The 21775-nt window shown below is 47.4% G+C and overlaps 2 protein-coding genes across 2 annotated transcripts; both read right to left on the bottom strand.

Moving 5' to 3' along the window:
* Positions 1 to 2124: 2124 nt before the first annotated feature.
* On the bottom strand, positions 2125 to 6629 carry LOC112881954 (ras-related protein RABE1d-like). Its single transcript, XM_025946889.1, has 8 exons — positions 6363 to 6629; positions 4291 to 4363; positions 4105 to 4205; positions 3239 to 3304; positions 3059 to 3153; positions 2899 to 2961; positions 2716 to 2811; positions 2125 to 2629 (listed from the first exon to the last, which is right to left on the bottom strand). Exons 1-8 carry the CDS (start codon positions 6433 to 6435, stop codon positions 2549 to 2551), a joined length of 648 nt encoding a protein of 215 aa, XP_025802674.1. The 5' UTR covers positions 6436 to 6629; the 3' UTR covers positions 2125 to 2548.
* A 2311-nt stretch (positions 6630 to 8940) lies between these two features.
* On the bottom strand, positions 8941 to 13413 carry LOC112879492 (hydroxyproline O-galactosyltransferase GALT6-like). Its single transcript, XM_025943752.1, has 7 exons — positions 12294 to 13413; positions 11960 to 12192; positions 11485 to 11772; positions 11272 to 11400; positions 11002 to 11175; positions 9960 to 10067; positions 8941 to 9556 (listed from the first exon to the last, which is right to left on the bottom strand). Exons 1-7 carry the CDS (start codon positions 13129 to 13131, stop codon positions 9350 to 9352), a joined length of 1977 nt encoding a protein of 658 aa, XP_025799537.1. The 5' UTR covers positions 13132 to 13413; the 3' UTR covers positions 8941 to 9349.
* Between the last annotated feature and the right edge of the window lie 8362 nt (positions 13414 to 21775).

Below are 21775 nucleotides of genomic sequence, written 5' to 3' on the forward strand. Positions count from 1 at the left end.
GAGTCAGCTATGGGAGTTGACATAAAAAAAATTCGTTTCAGGGCAGAGTCGCAAGGGAAGCATGTTACGCTACTGCAAGTAACCCCAGCGCTTCCAGAACAGGTGATGGCCGCTGATTTGTATGCAAAAGGTTTTGAGACGATGTTACTTCTACAGAAAGCGTTGCACATTACAAACGGATACTCAGCTAAATTTTACTAGCTACCACTACGGTGACTTATGACCACAGCCACAAAAGTTCCTGGTAAATAGGAACATATTACGCGGGACGTGAATCGATAATTTTAAATTTCCGGTTTGTAGAGATGTGTATGTCTGCAGGATGTTTGATTTGAGAATGGGATCGTGATCTCCGGATAATTAGAACGATATATCCGGAAGATTGCTAGCATCTAATTCTTGGATGGTATTGGTAAAACTGACAAGACACAAGAATTAACTAAAGAAATATAGGATACTTTGGGAGCCTTAGTGTAAGAACTTTAAGATCTCAGCCATGGCCGACAATGGTCCTGGCCTACCTGCTCGCTGGCATTCTGGCGCATGGGAAGCTCTGGCGAGAGAGGGAAAACGGAGAGTAGATGAAGAGGGTCTCGGGGAAGCGCTCACCGGCGTCGGAGGGGCCCTGTGCTGGACGGAATTTGGCCGGAGACGAGATAGCCTGCAACAGCTTCACGGGCGGCGGTGTCTGGCGATGCAGGGAATGGGTTTGGCTCGACGAGGGGGTCATCATGGTGGTGCTAGATTGGTCCGGTGGCGGACAAGCATGGCGAATTGGTGCGGTGAAGGCCGGCGGCGGTGCGCGCCGTCCCCGATTCGCGATTCGGAATGAAAGTTCCGTAAACGGGGATCGTGGTTACGATCCACATTTCGTAGGACTATGCATATAACGCTAGAACTCTAAAAAAATATATCAATTAAGATTGCTATAAGTAATTAGAGGTATTTTTTGAAACAATAGTAATTAGAGATAATAAAATTATTGTCAGGATTAATAATGTGTCTAGAATGGTCTAAAGAATAGTTTTTGAGACGGAGGGAGTAATCTTTATAAAAAAAGGAAAAATCAATCAACTCAGCACACCGTATCCTGGCACCGGCGCCGCACAAAAAGAAAAAACAAAAAGGAACACGCCGCGGGGCAGCGTGGCAGGCATTGGCCAACCCAGCACACGCCCATTTGTTTAGCCGCGCGCCGCAATCGCTCACAGGGTGGCACCGCCGGTCGGCCGCCCCCATCACCCCCAGCGCATCTGCTTCGCCAAAAAACACGGCCCCAACGCAGCGCAACGCGACGGCCGGCCGGCCGGCGCCACCACCACCACCATCATCGGCGGTTAGGATAATGGGGCATCTTCGGAGAATAACGAAACAAATCAGGTCGACCATGATCAGATTTGATCGCCAATTGCGCGGCAGCCGTAGCCAGCGGAAGATCATCTCATTAACTATTCGCCAAAAGAAAAAAAATCGTAACGCCGGAGATTATCATTTGATTTGATTTTTTTCTTTTTGAAGTGTGTGTTGGCGTGGTACCGAATCAGAATCGGAAGGTGCGCGCCCTCCCCTGGGTGTTCGTTCTTGCGATCTTCTCGGCTGGCGCCACTTGGAAGGCTGTCGCCAGGCCAGATCATGGGCGCCTGTAATGCCCTTTTGGTTCCGTTTGGCTGGCGGCCGGACTGGACGTGATCTGGGGTCCGGATGGCGGTATCATTCCTCGCAACCGTCGTCGTTGCAATGATAGTCCTCTTTGTCGTCCCAATGATAGTTCTCTTTGTATGATAACTACAAGAATTTGGTGCAGACGTACACGGTGCCCAGGGCTCGACCGGTCACCTCTCCTCTGTTACTGGACACAACACAGACATTTGGAGAGCAAGGACCTGCTGGACTCTGGAGAAACTGGAATCTCGGATGGCCTCTGAGAAACGTTGGACGAAACAGCGTACCATACGTGAGGCAGATGGCTGGTTTTCTGAGACCATTCTGGGGTTCCTTCTGCAGCCGAAACAACAGATGCCCATAGACATCTTTGTTTTTTTTCCGCCATTTTTTCTGTATATTACACATGATGCCATTTGGTGGGACTCAGATGCCCAGGGCGATACGATGCACAATGGAACATGGGAGCAACACTGGATAATACAATGCGCTAATGTACAATCACGGACGATCCCATACAATCAGATACTGCTGTCTCTCCAAGGTTTTGTTTTTTTACAGGACAGGAGCAGATCTGCCGAAACGTTAGCTCCGGCCGGCAGATCTGGAGGCTACAAGGCAAGAGTCCCCAAGCATACATTAGCACGAGCCACTACCGGGCTACAACAAGGCGATAACTTAAAAGCAGGAACACCGGAACACCTCGCTGAAGAATCACGACACCCACAGTGGTCAGAGTATTGCTAGTCTTTAAATTCGCACTAGATATCAACCGAGCGGGCTTTACATCTTTGGCTTTGGCACCGGAAGTAAACACACGCAGGAGCAGGAGCAGTAACCTAGCGGTCACGCGTCAAGGCGCTATGAGATTTCACCGCCGCGTCGATCAGGTGTTACAGCAGGATGACCACCGCGAGGCAGGGTTGGGCTGGTCGGGATCTGGCCTGCTGATCTGAATAGTTGGGGGCTGCATGGTTCGGTGAAGGTTAGATGCGACTGATTTATATGACAATGGATCAAATGGGGGTTATTATGCATGGGTAGAATAGCTACCTCAGCCGCAGCGGCAACGGTCTCAGTCAACCGTTGCTTTATGTCCCTTGCAATGGTAAAGAAAACCTGCTCCACATTTTGATTTGTTTTTGCACTCTGCATACAAACATACAATTGAATTGTTGACAGAAGCAACTATGACTTGGGAGGTATATTACTCAGCTTATAGTAACAAAACCTTACCGTCTCAAAGAATTTGATACCATATTCATCTGCGAGCTTCTGACCTTGAGCTGTGGACACTACCTGTTAACAAGGAACATTACATTAGGCCATGGTCCATGGAGAATAAAGACAGTCGTCATGTGTTCCTAAAAGTAGGTAATTTTACGAAAGCATTTACCCGTTTTGCATCCATATCAACCTTGTTGCCCACCAAGATCTTGTTGACGTTGTCCGATGCATGCTGCTCTATGTTGCGAATCCAATTTCTAATGTCTAAGGTTAATTAAAAAAGATAATTAATAAAGCAACCAACATTTTCTTCTGTCAGCAAATGGGAATGCACATGCATGTTGCATACTATTGAAGGATGATTCGTCTGTGACATCATACACAAGCAGAATGCCCATAGCTCCTCTATAGTAAGCTGCAAAATTAGGGAGGAAAAATAAGATCAGAAATCTGGTTTAAAATCAACAAAATGAATTGCTACTATAAACATTTGGGGAAATACAATACTAGCAGCAACAACAATATATAAAACAGCTTACTATAATACTCGGCTTTGAGAATATATATGATTCAGTGCCCAAGAAGCAAAGTGTTGCTCACCACCATGAAACATGTGGTCATCATTGAAAGACTTACATATGGTCAACACGATAGCCTGATTTCTAGTTTTATAACTCTTCGTGTGAAAGCCATCAAGACCAGGCCTGGTAGTGGACTAGCGGTAGTGGTATGCACTTGCTGAACCTTTGGGCTTAGCCAGTTATCTGTATACGCTTCAAGGTCAAGGCTTGGCCACTGGATAGTTTTTCTTTAACCATGCTCATTTTTTTTCTTCTATTCCTTCCTCTTAAAAGAGCACCATAACTATATATTTTCAGGACACAAATAAATCAACCTTTTCCTGATTGAGCGTTCTTATGATCAAAGGATTTTTTTTTCATAGTACGTGGTGCTGCTAAAATCCTAGCTATATCCCAGCAGTTGTAGCATGCAGCGTACATTGGTCTTGTTCACCAATGGCATATGAGCACACACCAGCATGACAGCAAACTAAAACTTGAAAACTTGTGACACATCTACTAAAAAAGAATACTTCTTTAATAAATTTAAAACAAGAGTTCTAAATATGGTGTTTATTTAGAACTTACAAGGCATTTACTTCATATTTCACATATAGCCCACATGAGCATCATAGTATAAAGAGAAAACATTTACCAGTGGTGATTGTCCGGAAACGTTCTTGACCAGCAGTATCCCAGATTTGTAATTTTACACGCTTTCCATCAAGCTCAACTGTCCTAACCTTGAAATCAATGCTTAACAGAAGGAAAAGATCAAGTTTAGAATATTAACTTCCACAAGTGAATGCCTAAAAGCAAGGGATGTTGCCTGAGCATATACCCAATGGTGGTGATAAAACTTGTTGTGAATGTGTCATCAGAAAACCGCAGGAGCAAGCAACTCTTCCCAACTCCTGGATATAAAAAAGGGACTCACATTAGACCGAGAGAAAGTTGTTGCAATACACAATTTGACCAAAATGTATTGGTCAAGAGAAAAATTACAGAATAAAACACATTGACAAGGATGGGAACCCATTGGTGTGTCAAAGCAACAACACGGGAATGAACTTCACAGGATTCTGACTCTCATGTCAAGTTTTTAATCAAATGTCAGACAGATACTCATGGTAATCCCTTTGTGAAAATCACCTCTGTCGCCATGAAGTCTTGCGCAGGGATTTGAGTTTTATAAGAGCAACTTTCCAGAAAAGAAAAACAGTTCTATTATTTTTTCAAAAATGAAGGACATCTAATTGAATACTACAAATGATGAATTTACGGTTGGTTACACAGATATGCCAATTCACATACCAGCAAGGTGACAGCTCAATTAGCATGCATATGAAGAAAATTATGAACATTGGCTAGGTCCTCAACAAAAATGAGAAGATGGAGATGCCAATAAACATAAGGTCAACCAACTCATTTGAATGCCTTGGTAGAAAGTAGAAAACAAGATGAAGGAATGGGGAACATTAGATGCCAACTAAATATATGCTATCTGGAGACAAGATGTGACCTTTTGTCAAATTGACTCAGCAACAGATAATTATCATTGTACTGATTTTTCTCTTGTCCCATAGTTAGTGTTGAACTGTTGATTTACAACAACGGGTAAATGTTCATTGTAAATTCTATAAAAGCCACTATACCAAAAGCGAAGAGTATTTGATGCAATCAACTTCAGGATTTGGCATGCACCTGTGCAAGTGTTCTAGGGCCCTATCACATGGTTGAGATTCAAAAGTGTAAAATTCTGAAGAGACAAGTAGCTTAGATGTAAATACATGGTGGCATACATTTCAGGGTTATGATTGAACTTTTTCCCCTCCAAATCTATACACAATATTAAAAAGGTTGGATTTAGACAAACTAGACAAAATTTTCGCTTGCCAGAAATGTATGGTAACACACTTCCACCACCTAAACATTGACACCTACTGAACCAGTACAAGTAGGAACTGAGGACCTAGCCAATGACCAATGACCATTGGGTACAACAAAGCAGCAAGTGTTTCTCTAAAGCGGTAACACCCTACAATTCAGACAGACAATGCCTCACAACCGTTATATAAAATTCACCCTACTCTAACGCAGTGGACTGTAAGTAGAGTAGAGCCCTTTTATGGGAATCCCCGTGATAATTAAGCAATTTTTCACCCACCGCCAGTTAGTGACACCTGAATTTCCAGCCTAGAACTCAACAGTTTACCATAAGGCTGACTACATCCATGGAACTCCTCATCAAACAACGATTTCAACTTCGGTGTAAATTGCTGGAATAACCGCTCATGATAACACCAGAAACGCACACAAAAGCATCCGTTTTGGAATTCCGTCACGAACCAATCCGCTCCGCCTCTGAAAAGCCAGGAAAAGGGGAACTAAACCGCGAGAGTACAAACTCGTCTCCGACCAATAAAAGGTTTACCAGCTTGTAGCATGGTTCCCCGCGCGACCGCCGCAGCAAGCCTAGCAAGTAGCAACCGTGCAGCCAGCAAGCGAAGCAGAATCCACCTCATTAAAGAGGCATTAATCGCCACGCATCGCTCGTGAAGCTCCTCCAAGCACGGGCGGTACACATCTAGCGCTCCGTACACATCCAGGCCTCCGCAAGCAAGCGAGGTACGAACAAAACCCTGGTCCTTCAACCCTAGGCTATGCAACTAGCTCCCCGAGCTCCGTGGCGGCCGCTCCGTACCGCCAGCCGAAGGAAGGGATCGGTGAGCAAGAGCACGAGCGCCGAGCGGCAGGCCGGCAGCTTACTCCACTAGTTACGGAATCGAGCTAATCACGCGAGCGAGCGACCGGGCTGCGCCCAGTCCCCCCACCACTAGAACCACGAGCGTTGAGCACCGGAGCGGCGGCGAACCGAATCGGGAGGAGGTGGAGGCGGAGGGGGGAACGCACCGCTGTCGCCGATGAGCAGGAGCTTGATTAGGTGGTCGTAGTCGCCCCGGGACCTCGACGGCGCCCCCGCCATGCTCGCCCTCCTCCTCCTCCGCCGCCGCGCTCTTCGGGGATCCCTTGGCCGTCCGTCGCCGAGGAGGAGGTGGGGGTGTGGTGGAGTCCAGGAGGGGGGGCTGGCGAAGGAAGCAACTAGCAACAGCCAACAGCAAGGGGAGGGAGGGAGGGAGAGGAGGAGGCGTCCAGCTGTACGCGACGCGACGCGAGGCCGGGGAGGGGGGGAGGGGATGTAGGGAGCTGGAAGGCGTACCGTATCCAGACGGTATTTTTGTACGCTTGCCGCCGCGCGGGGCGGCGGCGTCGTATCGCATCGGCCAGTGGAGCAGCGCGGCGCGGCGCCTGGTGGTTGGGTTCTGGCGCGGCGGCCGCGTACAGTGTGGAACGGGACGGTTGCCAGTTGTTGGTGGCTGCCTGCCAATTTCGAAATTGCCGATGGTTGCGACTTGCGAGTTAACTTTGCCAGCCTTCTGTTGGCTAGTTGCGAGCTAACTGACGGGGCTTACTGATCCAGAATTTTTTATTTTGGGTTATATTGAACGTTTGCTGCCAGATAGAGTAATTAAATATGAGCTAACTATAGAACCAATTGTATAAGCCGGTGCTAATTCACGATACGAATCTATTAAATCTAATTAATCCATCATTAGCATATGTTTACTGTTGCACAACATGATGAAATTATGAAAATGGATTTGTCTCGCGGATTAGCCTCTATTTATACAATTAATTTTATAATTAAACTATATTTAATACTTCTAATTGGTGTCTAAACCATCCGATGTGACGGGACTAAAGTTTAATCCTGACGAGATCCTTAGTGGTAGTTATATTTTGTTCAAGACGAAGCTTAATATTAGCTGTTAGTTACTACCTCCTGAGATGGCGGCTATGTTTAGATGCACTCTAGCTAACATTAGTTACGTAACAATTAATTGGTCAATTCAAACAAGTTCTAACATACAAATCCCCTTACTAATTGCATGAGCATTTGTTTGGAGGGGTTCAGACCTTTTGATGATATTTAAACATTAGTTTTAGTTCATAACGGAAAGCCAGAAATAATACGACTCGCTCAAACACCCTCTGGGTACGAGGGTATCCCAAGCTTTGGCTCCGATAAAATTGCGTCTGTTAAGCGGGTTTAATGGCCATCCGATTTTACCGAGTCCTTCAAGTTTGTTAGATTTAACATAAATCTTCATGTCCGTCTGACATTCCCTCCGATTGCTTGGGTGCATCGGGTAGACCCATTAATCAGCCTAGTGGCAGATAAAAACTCCCCCATTCAAATACTCGGTCACTATACGATTTTCAACTCAGCACATGCTGAGGTTGAATCCATCAACTCTGAGCAATTCCAAATCATCTCACCTCACATGGAACGATTCTGTCCCACAAAATGAGGGCTTATTCCGAAAGAAAGAAAAAAAAAACTACTGCAACAAACAGAACTCAAAACCTCAACCCACGCAAGCAGCAAATGAGAAAACAATCAATAATCTACACAGCACTGATGACAACTGAGCAGGCCACAATGGCTCAGCACAGAACCAGCTCAAAAGGCACAGAAACAGAACATACTCCGTGCCAGTGCCAGGCACGGTTGCACATAGGGAACGAAAGCAGCGATCAGATCATAAAAAGATGTGACCCCATGTTTGCCAGCTAACCCATGATTATATTCCCAACAAAAGCAGAAACCAGCTTTCGCTATGCCAGTTCACTTCTTCGGTTGGGCCGTTCCCTCGAAGAACTCCCCTGTTTCAGTCTTTCCTAGATGCGGGTCCTTTTTAGACTGGAGAGCACTTGCAGAAATACAGTCGCTGTCCTCGCATATACAACAGCAGAAGCTTTGCATGGATTATTCTTTAGCAAGGAAGTTCTCGTCGAAATCGACAGATCAACCATTCAGCTTTACTCTAGTGAACAATGGGAAATCCAATAGATCAGGCTCATCAAAATGGCAAGCTCAGCGATTAAAAAACTTTTACGCTCACCTCTCTATTTCTTTTACCCTCATGGTAATGCATATCATGTCTCATTTGCATGTGAATCCAAGTGGTCCAAGTGCATTGCTCATCATGGTTTTCAGATTCATAAACTGATGTTTACATTTATTAAACTAGTAACTCCTGTGCATTACTTATTTATCTGTTTAATGGTGCTCGTAAGTTCTATGACATGCTCCACCAAGCAAAATAAAAGTTTCTTGTGATCTCATCATAAAAGATATAAAGACTCAAAAGGAGCACAGCTTCGATAATAGGTTCGAGATATATAAAAAATAAGGTCAACGTGGGTGGCTTGGTTTACACATGTGATGCTTTGCTTGGGACCCATAGAGTGCGACATAGCAGTCCAAATGTGTTGTTTTGAAAAGGTTAAGATACTTGGCATTAAACCATCAAACGCATATGTTAAATATGCTTCTTAAGAAAACAATGTGTTAAGAAATAAAATACACCAATAAAGTGAATTCATAACTGAAAAAATATAGCATGTTAAAAAAAACTGGCCAAAATATAAAGGATTGCTCTATTACCTGATAAGTTTAGCTGCAAGTACTATCAGGTCTTAAAGCCCTAGTGCAAACGGAAACAACTTAACTGAACTCTTTCAACTCTTCATATTTACAAATGAAGTCCTCGGGAATCTCTAGAGAACCTGCGAACTTCTACCTATGGGGGGCGAAAAAGTACAGGACTGGTGGGCTGCCTCGTCCACTGTTGTAACTAAGTAGTGTCAGCTTTTGAGCATGTCAGACTCTAGGAGAATAAATTACCATCAAGATGTATGAATTAATCACAGGTAATGAAGAACATTAATTTAACCTTCTACTTTGTTGATTACATGAGACCACTAAGGATGGGGTCAAATGCTACTCATTCCATTATCGTTATCTCTTTTTTTGGAACTATATGCCATCACTGTCATCTCACATTGCAACATCCTGGTTTTCCTTCCAATAACTTTTCCCACATGCATAACATCAGCCTTGGTGATTGGTAATGTGCAGTATAGTAGTCATCAATGCATCCATATGGACAAAATTTGGCACTGTGAATGTATTCAACAGGTATTGTCCTGTTGAACTGCTGAACCCACAAACCCATGCTCACATCTTCCATTTTAAAGAGCTGCACAGAGAGAAATAGTAAATTATATATGCTTATTCATTGTTGTAAAATGTTATTAGGAAATTTATACATAGAGATACTTTTAGCAGTGCTCAAACAAGTGCACAGAAAAGGGTTTTTGTATATTATCCTATTGCTCAACAAATATGGATGAATCACATAAAGTTTGGACCAATAAAAATAATATATTGCTTCTTTTTTCCTTATTATGATTGATACATGTTGCCTAATCTACTGTAAAAACTGGTATTTTGGAGATAAGTCTAAGTTGTAGATTGACAAGTGTCCAAAACTTAAATCGCATTTTGGCAAACTATAAAAAAATAATGGCATGGAGGAGTATTTTATTATGACGATTGCAGGGAAGAGTGTATTATTTCCAATAGGGAACTATAAATTGTACCGTTAATCCTTGCTTCGTGAATTCTGACATGATAAAATGTGCAATATCGGATGATAAAACATATCCAGGGCCATTTGCATATGCTGGATACACCTCTTCTGGCCACTCCTGTTAAGTGGGAAGTAGCATTAACAATATGCAGACTAATTATCAAATTAGTAAGGTTAAAAGGAGTGTCAAGTGTAAATTAACACTAAAGCTAAAAATCCACTCACAGAAAGCTAACAAAACATGCTTTGCTAATATACAAATTCCCAGCTTCTGCAGACATATTACTGAATGCTGACTTTTAAGACCAAGAAAGTCTACAGTGTGAAGGCATAAGTAGGATTGCAGGAGCCTGACAGACCACAAAAATGCAATCATGCTGCTTAGATAGCTAACATCGTTTACCAACAAGCAGCGAAGAATCATATGCCAAATCTTCTATAACTGACGCCTTCAAGGGGTCTGCCATCAGGAGCAGACTTGCAACAAGTGATCCTTTGTTTTGTTTTGGGTAGATAGATGACTTCTTATATGAATAAATAAAAAGGCTAATATCGTAATTCCAAAGTGAATGGATCGCATTTTACTATTTTAGTCATCCAATGTCCCTATCTTGACTAGTATATACTATGATTTCAGTGTGCAGATCTCTGAAGATAACAGGACATTGAGTGACAGCACAGAGAAAATAAAACCCCATTCATATATTGTGAGCCAAGTTAAATGCATTCTAAACAGAATAGAATTTAGCAGAATTGGATATCAATAAACAAGAGAATGCTGCAAGATCTTCATCTTCCAGAGAAACATGTTACAAACACAAACCTCAATTGCAGAGAAAAGAATTCAACATCATCTATATCCGATATGAACATAGGTTTAACCAGTCTTATCACAGTTCAACACATCAGTACAGATGACCATGTACACTTTTATGGAATCAAGACGGCAACAGAGTAATTTATATTTTGCTTCAAACTATATAAGAAATGATCAGGTGGTTCATGAAGAATGCAATCTAATAACTGTCAAACAAAATTTACATAAACTTTACCTCATAAGTCACAGCCCATTTCCCATGACGTAATGGCTTGTGTTGGATATTCATGCTCCCTATGTAGAGACTTCTCCCACTTGGTACCTTCTTAATTTCAGCGACTACTGAATCAAGTCTCACAAAAGTATCATCGTCGCACTTCATTACATATTCAGCAGACACAACATTCACCTGAGCAACCAGGTTCACTAATGTCAGAAAATACCAAGATAAATGCTATAGTACTCCAAAGAAGATTTAGTACAAATAAGAAACTTGATGCCATACCCCATACTCGCATATTGCAAGAGTCTTCATAACAACAAGATCATAGTTGTCCAGAAATGGTACAAAAACAATGTCCCCAAAAAACTCTGCCTCCTTTTTCAATTCCACATTCACTTTCTTTCTGCCATGCTGCAATTAAGAAAGTCATTCAGCTCAAGTGCAGAAAACAAATGATGTAAGATGAGCTTTTTGGGTTCACATTACAGGGGTTACCAGTGCAACAAAAAAACGAGCCACCATGTTTGGTGACTTGACGACAGAAGACATCCATGTCTTCCTAACACCCATCCGCTCGGCAAAATGATTGGCAGATGACATAATGCCAATGAAAATCTCCGCTGGCTCATCAGGCAGAGGAGGGGCCTGCCAAACAGTAGAAAAGTCCAGATAATTCTGTGGTGCAAAGCTCGGGTGTGTAGTGGGCAAAGACCCTGCAAACACTGAATGCACATCGAGGTCCCCATTCAGGAACAAGCCTGTTGCGTCCTCTAGCACAAACCCCTGCAAGAGACATAAGAAACATAAATTGACTGTACAGGCAGGCCAAGTACCCAAAAACTCAACTAACCCCAACCACCAATTCTTTGAACTTTGAACTACAGCAATAAACAGTGCACAGCAGATTCCCCCACGCCATATTTTGCACCAGAGAGCAGACATCATGAAGGGAAGGAACATGTGCACTTACAGTGCGGTAAGGGAACGAAGTCACATGCCGCCCATCGACGCTCACATGGTAACCCTCCAACCCAGCGCTGAGAGTGAGAACAAATAACCGGCCCTCCACAAAAGGATATGGCCAGTCGAAATTGACCTCCTTCTTCTGCCCGATCAGCCGATTCAGCCACCATGCTGCCTTTGATTCTTCAGACCGCTCGTCGTCGTCCCGAATCCACTTCTCGCACTTGACCAGCCCATCCACTGTACATGAACAACCCATTCATTCAGCACGTCTGAACAACAGGATCCACCTGACCTGAGGTCAAATAATTGAAAACGATGAACTGACAGGGGTCCCCAACCAGTCTCCTCATCGGGGCGCGACCTCCATCCCTCGCAGCGCTGCGCGGCGCCCCAGTTCATGCGGTAGCACGTGTTCTGCTCGATGACGGGCCTGCCGCTCCAGTCCCCGCGGAGGCGCGGGTTGAAGTGGAGCACGCGGGGCGGGTCCTCGCCGTCGACGGCTCTGAGCCCCTGCAGCTCGACCATAAACTGCGACACCATGGCGGGCGCCTCCCCGTCCCTGAGGACCGCGATCGCGGGGTCCCGCTCCTCGTGCGGCGCCCGGGGCGTCGCGGCCACCGTGACGTGCGACCCCAGCGCGAGCCCGCAGGGGAGCTCCACCACGCGGCCCCGCGCGCGGAGCTCCTCCGCGGAGAGCGCGATCGACTGCGGGCACCTGGCGGGGGCCGCCTCCCCCTCGCCGGAGGGCGCGTCGGTGTCGAGGCCCTCGAGCTCGGCGAACACGCGCGCGCCCGCCGCGACCGCGTCGGCTATCTGCCCGCGGAGCGCGCCGGAGCGGGCGGTGTCGAGGAGGCGGAGGTCGAGCCCCGTGGCGAAGCGGGAGAGCCGATCCAGCTCCCGCTCCCGCCCGCGCGCCGACGGGCCCGTGACGTTGGCGGCCGCGGGGCGGGGCTCTTTGTTGGGGCGCGCGGGGGCCGACCGCGTCGTCGCGGCGCCCGAGGAGAGGTAGAGCTTCCGCGCCATGGCGCCCCCGGCGCCGCCCGCGAGCGAGGTGGACACGAGCGGGGACTCGAGGGCGAGCACGACGAGCGCGTAGAGGAGCAGCACCGCCGCCAGGCCGTCCATCACGCGGCGGCGGAACGACCCGCCGCCCCACGCCCCCGCCGCCCTCCGCATCGCCGCGCCGAAAAACACTAATCCCCCCGCCACCGGACGGCCGCTCTCGCAGCGTCGGGTCGCGTCCCGCTGCTACGGCGCGCGGCGGAGGCGGGCGGCGGGGTGGAGGAGCATGAAGGAGAACGACGAGACGGGCCCGCTGCTACTAATCAATGACGGAAACGGGCGATTAATGAGCCCGCTGCCAAAAGGGCGTGGCTGCCTTTTGGAAGGATTTGATTGCCGCGGGCGAATTGCGATCCGGGCGCGCGCGGAGGCGCCGATGATTAGCTGGTCGGGGGCGTGTTTAGGAATGCGATTACTGTGGGGGATTTCGATTTGATTCGCGGGGACGGCGTGAGCCTGGGGCTGCGGTGCGGGGCGCTCGCTGCGTGCGCGCGGTCTACGGACGGGGGTGCCTCTGGGCGTCGTGAGGCAGACGGGCGCGGTTGCCGATCCGGCTGCTGGGGCCGTCTGGGATGTGGGAGCAGCGGTGTGGCGGGTGGATTGGGTCCATGGAGGGGTGTTGGGTACACGTGGATCGAGGCGCGTGCCACTGTTGTCGTCGGGCTGCGACGTGGGCTGCGTGACGTGGGAGCGGTCACTCGCCACGTCACCTGCCCCGGAGAGGGCACAAGCCGCTTTGCTTCCTGTCATCCTGTGTGTCACCAACTCACAATTCCCCAAAGTTTTTACTGTACTCCATTACTCCTGAACCAATATGATCCAGTGATACAGTGTCAAAGTTCCCTAGACGATACAGGTTTCTTATGGAATTTTGACTCTTGTATAAGGGGGGAAAATCATTACACTATCATTAAAGCACAACCATAAGTGAGGTAAAAATACAATGATTTTAAACCGATGCCAAATTTGGTTCCGTTGCGTTCGCAAACTTTCCCGTTCATTTTGGCGTTACAATGTTCTCCTGAGTTCCCCTTCTGTTTAATGTGTTGTGCCATCACAAATACAAAGCACCGTCAAGAACAAAGAGAAAAGTTTGGAACCACATCATCCATGAGTGCCTGGATTCCATCATTTTTCACGTCCTTGTATAAATCTCGTTAATTTCAAGGTTCTAGTACTTTTACTGCGCAACTGATGGTAGGATCAGTCATTAGTCAACGGGTTTAACAGAAGTACAGAACCATGTAATCAGAGTAGTAGAAGAAACAAAACAAGATGAATTGAAAGGAAAAAAAATAAGGAAACTGAATTGGGTTTTTGGCTGCTACTTGCTCGGCGATGCGTGCACAGCAGGTAGGTGCTGTGTGCCGTCGTCGTCGCCATTTTTGGAGCCCGGACGAGGTGGGATGCGTGGACGCCATGCTGCCATAACCCACGTCAGGTCGTACTGTACTTCACAGCAGTCTTGCAGATTGAAGTGTACAATCATCTGAACAATCTCCACAAGCTAAACGCCCATTTATTGATCATCATTTGTAGCACTACTTGAGGTAACGTAGGACTTCTGAAATCGGATGTTTTGTTTGGACCCAAGCGTTAATAAATGAAAGTGCTAAACTTTAGCATGTACTAGCTTATGCCAATAGGATGAGCTAAATTTTAACTAAGATTTAAAATTTTAGCATGTGTATAAATACTAATATGTGCTAAAGTTTAGTACGTAACTTTAGCTTATCCAAATAGATTCTGAGAATAAGAAGTAATTCTAGTGCTTCTCTAGCAAGGACTGGCACATTTTTTTCGGCAGATTTTTGTAGCATATTTTTTTTTGCTTGTACATGTTATTAGTAGCAGTATTAGAAGGAACCTTGACGATCTCTCTCTCTCTCTCTCTGGCTCGTCGCCGTTCATCTCAGAACATTTACGAGGCGGTGTGAGGCAGCTTACCAGACAGAGAAAGGGGGCGGGATGGGAACAGCAATGATGCGGTGGCCGTTGCCGGCCGGATAGAGCGCGGCGACATGGTAAGCTGGGATTGGGCTTGCAGAATGGGCCAGCCTGCAAGTGGGCTTTCTACTCCGCCGGATCTGGTGACGTGGGCTGGGCGAGCCTGTCTCTCCCTCTAGCGCGCGTGTCCGCGATCGCTGCCGAGTGCCGACGGCGACGACATCATCGCAGCAGAACTCTTCTTCACGCAGAACTTACGGATGCGGAAGCAAGGCCTTGTGCATGTGCTCCCCAGCAGGCGGCGCGGCCAAGAACGAGCACGGTAAACCTGGCATTTTCACGTGCAGGCAGAGGCGCCGACTTTGCCCGAGCTGTCGCGTCAGCCGTCAACGTGCCCCCCGCGCCCTTTCCACAACCACTGGTCCAACTTCCCCCCAGCGATTCTTCTAGGGCTGCCAACGCGGGTGATCTTGGGTGGCACCGTGGCAGCATGGATTTCATCGTCATACGAAGCGTGATTTACCGTTACTTACTTGTAACTAGTATCTTATTGATTGGCTCATGCGTCTGGTATGTGGTATGGACAAATTTGCAGAAAAGAGAAGAAGTAATAGTAATTTTTGGTAGCATGATGCTGTTTTTTTTTGGAGGAGATGCATGATGATGTATCTATAAACTCTTGATGCCAAAATGTGAACCAAGCATCTTGCATCTGTACCGGCAAAAAACACACGACACAAGAAAATGCCTTATCGTGGATACATCAACAAACTGTTAAAAACAAAACAAATGCTGGCACTTCGCTCTCCTTGCATCGACCTACTACGCGAAGCCCAACTGGTGGCTCCCCTTGCACAACCCAACAATGCTACAAGACCTCCCCATGCCGACCACGTCCTTGCACTTGCGCGTCTTCGGATCGTACACCCTCACCACGCCGTTCGGGACTCCCACCCAGAAAGCGATCCGGCCGTCGTCGAGCACCATCAGTGGCTGCGCGAAGATCTCCCGGCGGCGCTGCACCGGTATCAGCGGGGCCGGCTGGGTCTCTTCTTCCCATCCGCGCAGGACCGATCCCATAGGAAGAGACTGTACCCTCAGCCACCTCCCCTTCTCCAGCTCCGCCAGCACCCACATGTCGATGCAGCAGGAGCGGTAGTCGTGGTGCACGAAGACCAGGCAGCCGTTCAGCGCGACCAGGCTCAGGCTGGAGCGGCAGCAATGGAGGTCCTCGGAGGGGAGCGGCCCTTGGAGGAGGCTCGGCCTCCACTGCTCCTTCGCCAGGTCGAACGAGGCGATGCCGTCGTGGTCGGCCATCTTAGAGGTCGTGAAGAAGTGGGCGAACCCTGGGGTGACCGCCCGGTGCCGGGGGATCTCCGTGCCGACGAGCGCCGGGGGGCTCGGCGCCGGCCTCCAGCGCTGCCCGCGGCCGCCGAGGGTGAGGATCTCGCACGACTGGCTGGGCTTGTCCCGGCTGGTGGAGGTGTGGATGCGGAGAACCTTGTACTCTCCGGTCACGGGGACCTGCCCGAACACGTACGACGATCGCGACGTCTTCCCGTCCGCCGCCGTGGCCACGGGGATGTCGGTGACGGCGCCGGTGGCCGGGTTGAGTACGCGGACGGGCGCCGCTCTGTCGTTGCCGCGCGTTGGCACGAGGCAGATGAGGCCGCCGGTGGCCGCGATGGCGTGGCCGGTGCTCTGCCCGTCCAGCCTGCCGACGACGGCGCCGGAGGCCACGTCCACGAGCTTGACGTCGACGCGCGAGATGTCTGCGGCGTCGTGGACGGCGGCGACGAGGACGGCGTCCCCCGTCGGGCGTCTGGTTGTGGCGTGCGCGGGGGCGGGGGCGAACCGCGGTGCTGGCGGCGCCATCAATCCGGCCGGCGGGGCGGCAAAGCGCGGCGCCGGCGCCATCGATCGCCTGGCCGAGCGGAGAGGGGCTCGAGCACCGGAAAGAACTCGATCGGGAGCTGGCAATACTTGGGATCGACGTGCTGTTCGATTGCGTGCGCGTCTGATTGCTTATAAGGATGGGGCGGCAGGAGTCCGAATCGGCTGTTCTGTCCGAATCGGCAACGAGAAGGAAATTCGCCGAGCAGCAGGCGGGACGGCTTGTCTTGATTTTGTCAACAGTAACGGATGGTCGCGGCCCGCCATTATCTCTTGCCTATGGGCCTAATAATGGCCCCCTATCTTATCAAAGCTGGCGAACAGACAGCCTATTGTGTTTGTAGAGGCAGCCCTATTTTTCTTTCGCTACCCAACCGACTAGGAGAGGGAATGTCAAAAAAAAACTACCTAAAAAATAAACATGCTTTTTTACGCAAAAAAGAAACAGGATAAGAAAGCACAAGATAGGGTCCGTCTAGAAAAAGAAGTGGGAATGATTAAGGAATTTCCGGATTTCTTTCACGTTTCTACTACTATCCTAAAGATTCAAAGTCGGCATAGGGATGGAAAATGAATATTAATAATCCATATTATTCGATTTCACATTTGACAAAACTAAATTTTTATTGGGAAGATCCATAAAAGATTGACAGGTAGAAACAAATTTATCCAGAGTTTTCAATATGAAACGGAAATAAAATAAGCTTTAGGGATATGGATTATTTAAACAATTCGGTTAAAATATGAGCATGGTATTTGATTGAAATATCAAAAACATAATTGCGAGGTGACAATGCAAAAGCCGAGATTTCTTTCATTTGCAAGGTGATGTATATTAATGCAATAATGTTTGAGAAAAAAAATGAAGTTTTAAACTTCAAGCAACTACAATATGAATTTTAGTTGTTGAAATTTCTAATGACTAGCCAGCGGCCGATACACAGCAGCTTCAGCATACAAGATCATGCATCAAGGAACAACATACTTGCCAGGTGCGACTTGGGTTTGGAAAAACTGGGCGCCCCAACGGGTGAAATTCTTCACCTGGCTAGCACTCCGGCAACGGCTATGGTCAGCGGAAACACGCCGGCGACATTGGACTCGACGCCCATGATACTTGCTGCTTTGCGACCAAGAGAGCGAAACAGTAGATCACCTACTTGTCAACTGCTCCTTTGCAAATCTGAGTTTGTCTCAGATCTGAGTTTGTGGGGGAAGGGGGCCCTGTGCCTTGGATGATGCCTTCGCTTGCTTTTTTTTGAATGAACGTGCACTGTGCACCATTTCTATTAATATAGAAGGAGAAAAAACCGGCAGGAAGTCGTGGGAGGCCTCTTATACAGAAGAAACGACAGAAAACGAGAAAAGAAAAAAAAAAGGCTGTACAAATAGTCAAAGGCTCGTGTGGCAGAACCACTTGAATTATTCCGGCTCAAGTGCGCAGACTATCACTATTCCGGCTCAAGTGCGCAGACTATCACTATATAGACGATATGATCTCAACGCACTTCAAATGGAACAATCCAATGGTCTGTCGGCCAACGTTCCGATGAAACCACCGGATTCCGGATCGATTAAGCATACCTTGCACGAAGGTGAGTCTAGAGATACAATCACCGTCATATTTTTACAACATAGGCACAAGTAGTTATTACAAACCGGGTTCTGATAGAGTACTGCAAATCTAACTAAAACAAATTTATACAGGCATTATTCGAAAACTTCAAGTTTTAACGGATATTATTCAGAGATGGCAGCGGAAAAGAAACAACACGACTAAACGTCGCAAAAGCAGGCACCATACTTAGCCCAAAGCCCAAAGCATGGCGTCATTCCGAAAGGTCATTGCCAGCCGGGGACGGATCCCATTCCACAGACCAGCCAGGCGGTAAAGTGCAGGGCCAAGGGGAACTAGCAACTGAGTCCTCGAATGATATACCTGAAAACCATGTTACTAGCAAAACTGAGTATACTAATACTCAGCAAGACTTACCCATCAATTGGGTATACTTAGCCCATAACTAGACCACGAGAGGTTGAAAGGCTCTAGATTTCTTTTGCTGAAAAATAACAAAAAGTATATCCTTATTTCCATATTTTAGCTTTTAGATTCTAGTTCAATTAACCATTCTAAGTGAGTATCACTAGAAAAGCAAGGTAGGTATTAAAGCATATATCAATATTGTTCCATAAACTGTTGCTCTTGTTACTCTATGTGGCAGAAGTATCAAGCAGTCTCAATCACCGCGAGAAACAGATGATTCCTGAATCGAATTTCATAATCTTGCAAGGGATCCTAACTCACACGCTCGGAAACTTTCCTTTCCAGGCAACCATTCCCCTCATATTCCGGGTCGTGGATCAGCGCCACCACAAGCGACTGCAGGACCATACGCACATCCAATGTGCAGGACGTACGTCTACAGCGCGACTGTATGACCGTGCTCCCGTCTGCTATGCAGAACGTACTCCCACACGTCGGTGCATGCGAACATAAACTAAAATTCGAGTGGTGGGGGATATGTCCACTTGCCGGGCCAATCAGGTACTAGGCTTACCGCGTACCATACTTACGGTATGTGGCTAGTACTTTCAAACGCTTGACCATCACTACCACACACTGTGGCCTTATCAAATTGATCAACACAGACAGGGTACCATTCCAAGCCATGATACTGCACATAACCCCATCCGTGATCCTTATAGTGATTGCAGAAAAGTAAACAATCAACTCCTATATCGCGCGAGTGATAGGAAATCACTCGACTTCTGCCGGTCCTATTAGCAGAGCATTTACTCGATAAGGAGTCGGAAACATTACATAGGTTCCTAGGTTTCATGCAACTAGGGTTTTGTAACAACTCTTAGAACTTAATGCACAATATAGATATATAATAATATAAGTGTATAATTTAAAATACTGGGTTATGCACCGGTGCTTGCCTTCATTGGTGAGGCTGGGGTTAGTGATGTCAGTATCTTCCGAACCTTAGTTCGGGGCTTCGGAAAGATCCTCGGCGACGTTCACTTGAGCTTCAGAAATACCCTCATCGGGTTCCAGGATTAGCTCGTAGGTACCATCGGCGAGTGCCGTCAAATCTACATGATATGCAATGATTTGAAGCAAATGGTTATTATTTTAATATTTTTTCACAATAAAGTTTCAATCCAACAAGAATACATTCAATACATCACTTCAAGACTTAACTAATTTGTACAAATAACAAAAAGATTTGAAAAAAATAAACTTAAGCAGAGTTTCTGGTGTAGAAACTTTGTTCAAAACGGCTATTTGGTGAAGGTTACTACAGAGTCGATCGGATCTACTTCACAGCATGGTTTTCAGATAGCTTGTCTAGCCGATCGTGTGCGCATCGGCTCGCTTTAGCCGATCTGTGCATCACTGTAACTAGTTGATCTGTGCTTCGGTGTAACTAGTCGATCTGTGCATCGGCATAGTCCGATCTGTGCATCGGCGTAACTAGCCGATCATGTGTGCAGCTGACGGGCGTGTATCTTACAGACGTGTAGCCGATTGATTCCTGGTATTTTACAGAAAAGACCCTAGAATGAAATAGAAGTTTGCAATTGGGTCCTGTCAGGGATAGATCCCCTGGGTACGGCAAGGAAGCTACCTGTGAGGAAAAATAAGTCTAATTCCTACTAGGATTCCACTGTAATCCTATTAGGACTCATATCTTATAATCCATCCTATTAGGACTCCTACCTTATAATCCTACTAGGATCCTCGTCCCCTGAGATATATAAAGGAGTGCAGGGATACCTAGATAGGCGGAGAACCAACAGAGAACCAGCAGAGAACCAACAGAGAGCAGCCAAAAGGCAACTCAACTCCCAAGCACAAGGCGCAATATACAACATCCCAAAACAGAACGTAGGGTATTATGCTACTCTAACGGCCCGAACCTGTCTAAATTTGTATCTTGTATCCTTACATTCACCTTCAAGTTCCAGATCCAGCGATCCCTCACCAAATAATCACCTACCTTAGGGTATCTCTAGGTAGGCTGACAGTAAAAATACCGACAGATGGCGCCCACCGTGGGGCAGATCGTCGCGATCATTGGACGAATTTGAAGGACCTCTTCATCAACATCAATCCACTCAAGGTGGCGGATTGCTACTTCGTACATATGCATCGGTGGATCGATTCATCGAGTTCGAGATTGTATCCTTCAGCGAACGGCTACATCGACCTCGACTACTCAGCTCGACTTCACCTCGCGCTGCAACGTCGATGCACCGTGGCCGCCGACCACGACGACCCGGTTCAACTTCGGCTTGTGCCGCAATGTCCGCGCGCAGTAGCGATGAGTTCGACTACTTCAACTTCACGAGGAGGCTCGGTGGCCCGCCAGCGACTACTTCAACTTCGCGAGAAGGCTTGGCGGCCCGCTGGCGATCACTTCGACTTCGCGAGGATGATCAGCGGCCCACCGACGACTATTTCGACTACTCGTATCGACTAGAAATTAGTCGAGGGCAAGCCTCACAGCAACGACTACATCAACTACTCGTCTCGACTTGACACCTAGTCGGAATCGACTCCGACTAGTCGAGCTTCATCAACAAACCGTCGCAGCTACATCAACGAGCTCCACGGCTTCATCGACATTCGTTCAAGAATCAAGCTAAGTGGCTTATACCTTTTCTGACTTGTTCTTCACAAGATCGGCTACCTTTTTGGGTACGCCTCTCGACGGGCATGAAACCCTCGGGGGCTACACCATGATCGACTACCTATCTGTGTACGTCTCTCGACAGGCATTGAAACCCTCCAGAGCTACACTTCGCCGACTACTTATCCGTGTACATCTCTCGATGGGCATGAAACCCTCCAGAGCTACACTTCGCCAACTACTAATCCGTGTATGACTCTCGATGGGCATTGAAACCC

This window comes from Panicum hallii, chromosome 2 (assembly GCF_002211085.1).
Source record: "Panicum hallii strain FIL2 chromosome 2, PHallii_v3.1, whole genome shotgun sequence".
NCBI classification, from domain to species: Eukaryota; Viridiplantae; Streptophyta; class Magnoliopsida; order Poales; family Poaceae; genus Panicum; species Panicum hallii.

Excerpts from the sequence above, each read along its gene's own strand:
- LOC112881954 (XM_025946889.1), bottom strand. The coding sequence starts at position 6,435 with ATGGCGGGGGCGCCGTCGAGGTCCCGGGGCGACTACGACCACCTAATC. Across the intron at positions 4,364-6,362 it reads CCTGCTCATCGGCGACAGCG|GAGTTGGGAAGAGTTGCTTG; the intron begins GTGCGTTCCCCC and ends TTTTATATCCAG. Across the intron at positions 3,154-3,238 it reads AGACGAATCATCCTTCAATA|ACATTAGAAATTGGATTCGC; the intron begins GTATGCAACATG and ends AATTAACCTTAG.
- LOC112879492 (XM_025943752.1), bottom strand. The coding sequence starts at position 13,131 with ATGCGGAGGGCGGCGGGGGCGTGGGGCGGCGGGTCGTTCCGCCGCCGC. Across the intron at positions 11,401-11,484 it reads CTCGTTTTTTTGTTGCACTG|CATGGCAGAAAGAAAGTGAA; the intron begins GTAACCCCTGTA and ends TCTTAATTGCAG. Across the intron at positions 9,557-9,959 it reads TCACGAAGCAAGGATTAACG|CTCTTTAAAATGGAAGATGT; the intron begins GTACAATTTATA and ends CTCTCTGTGCAG.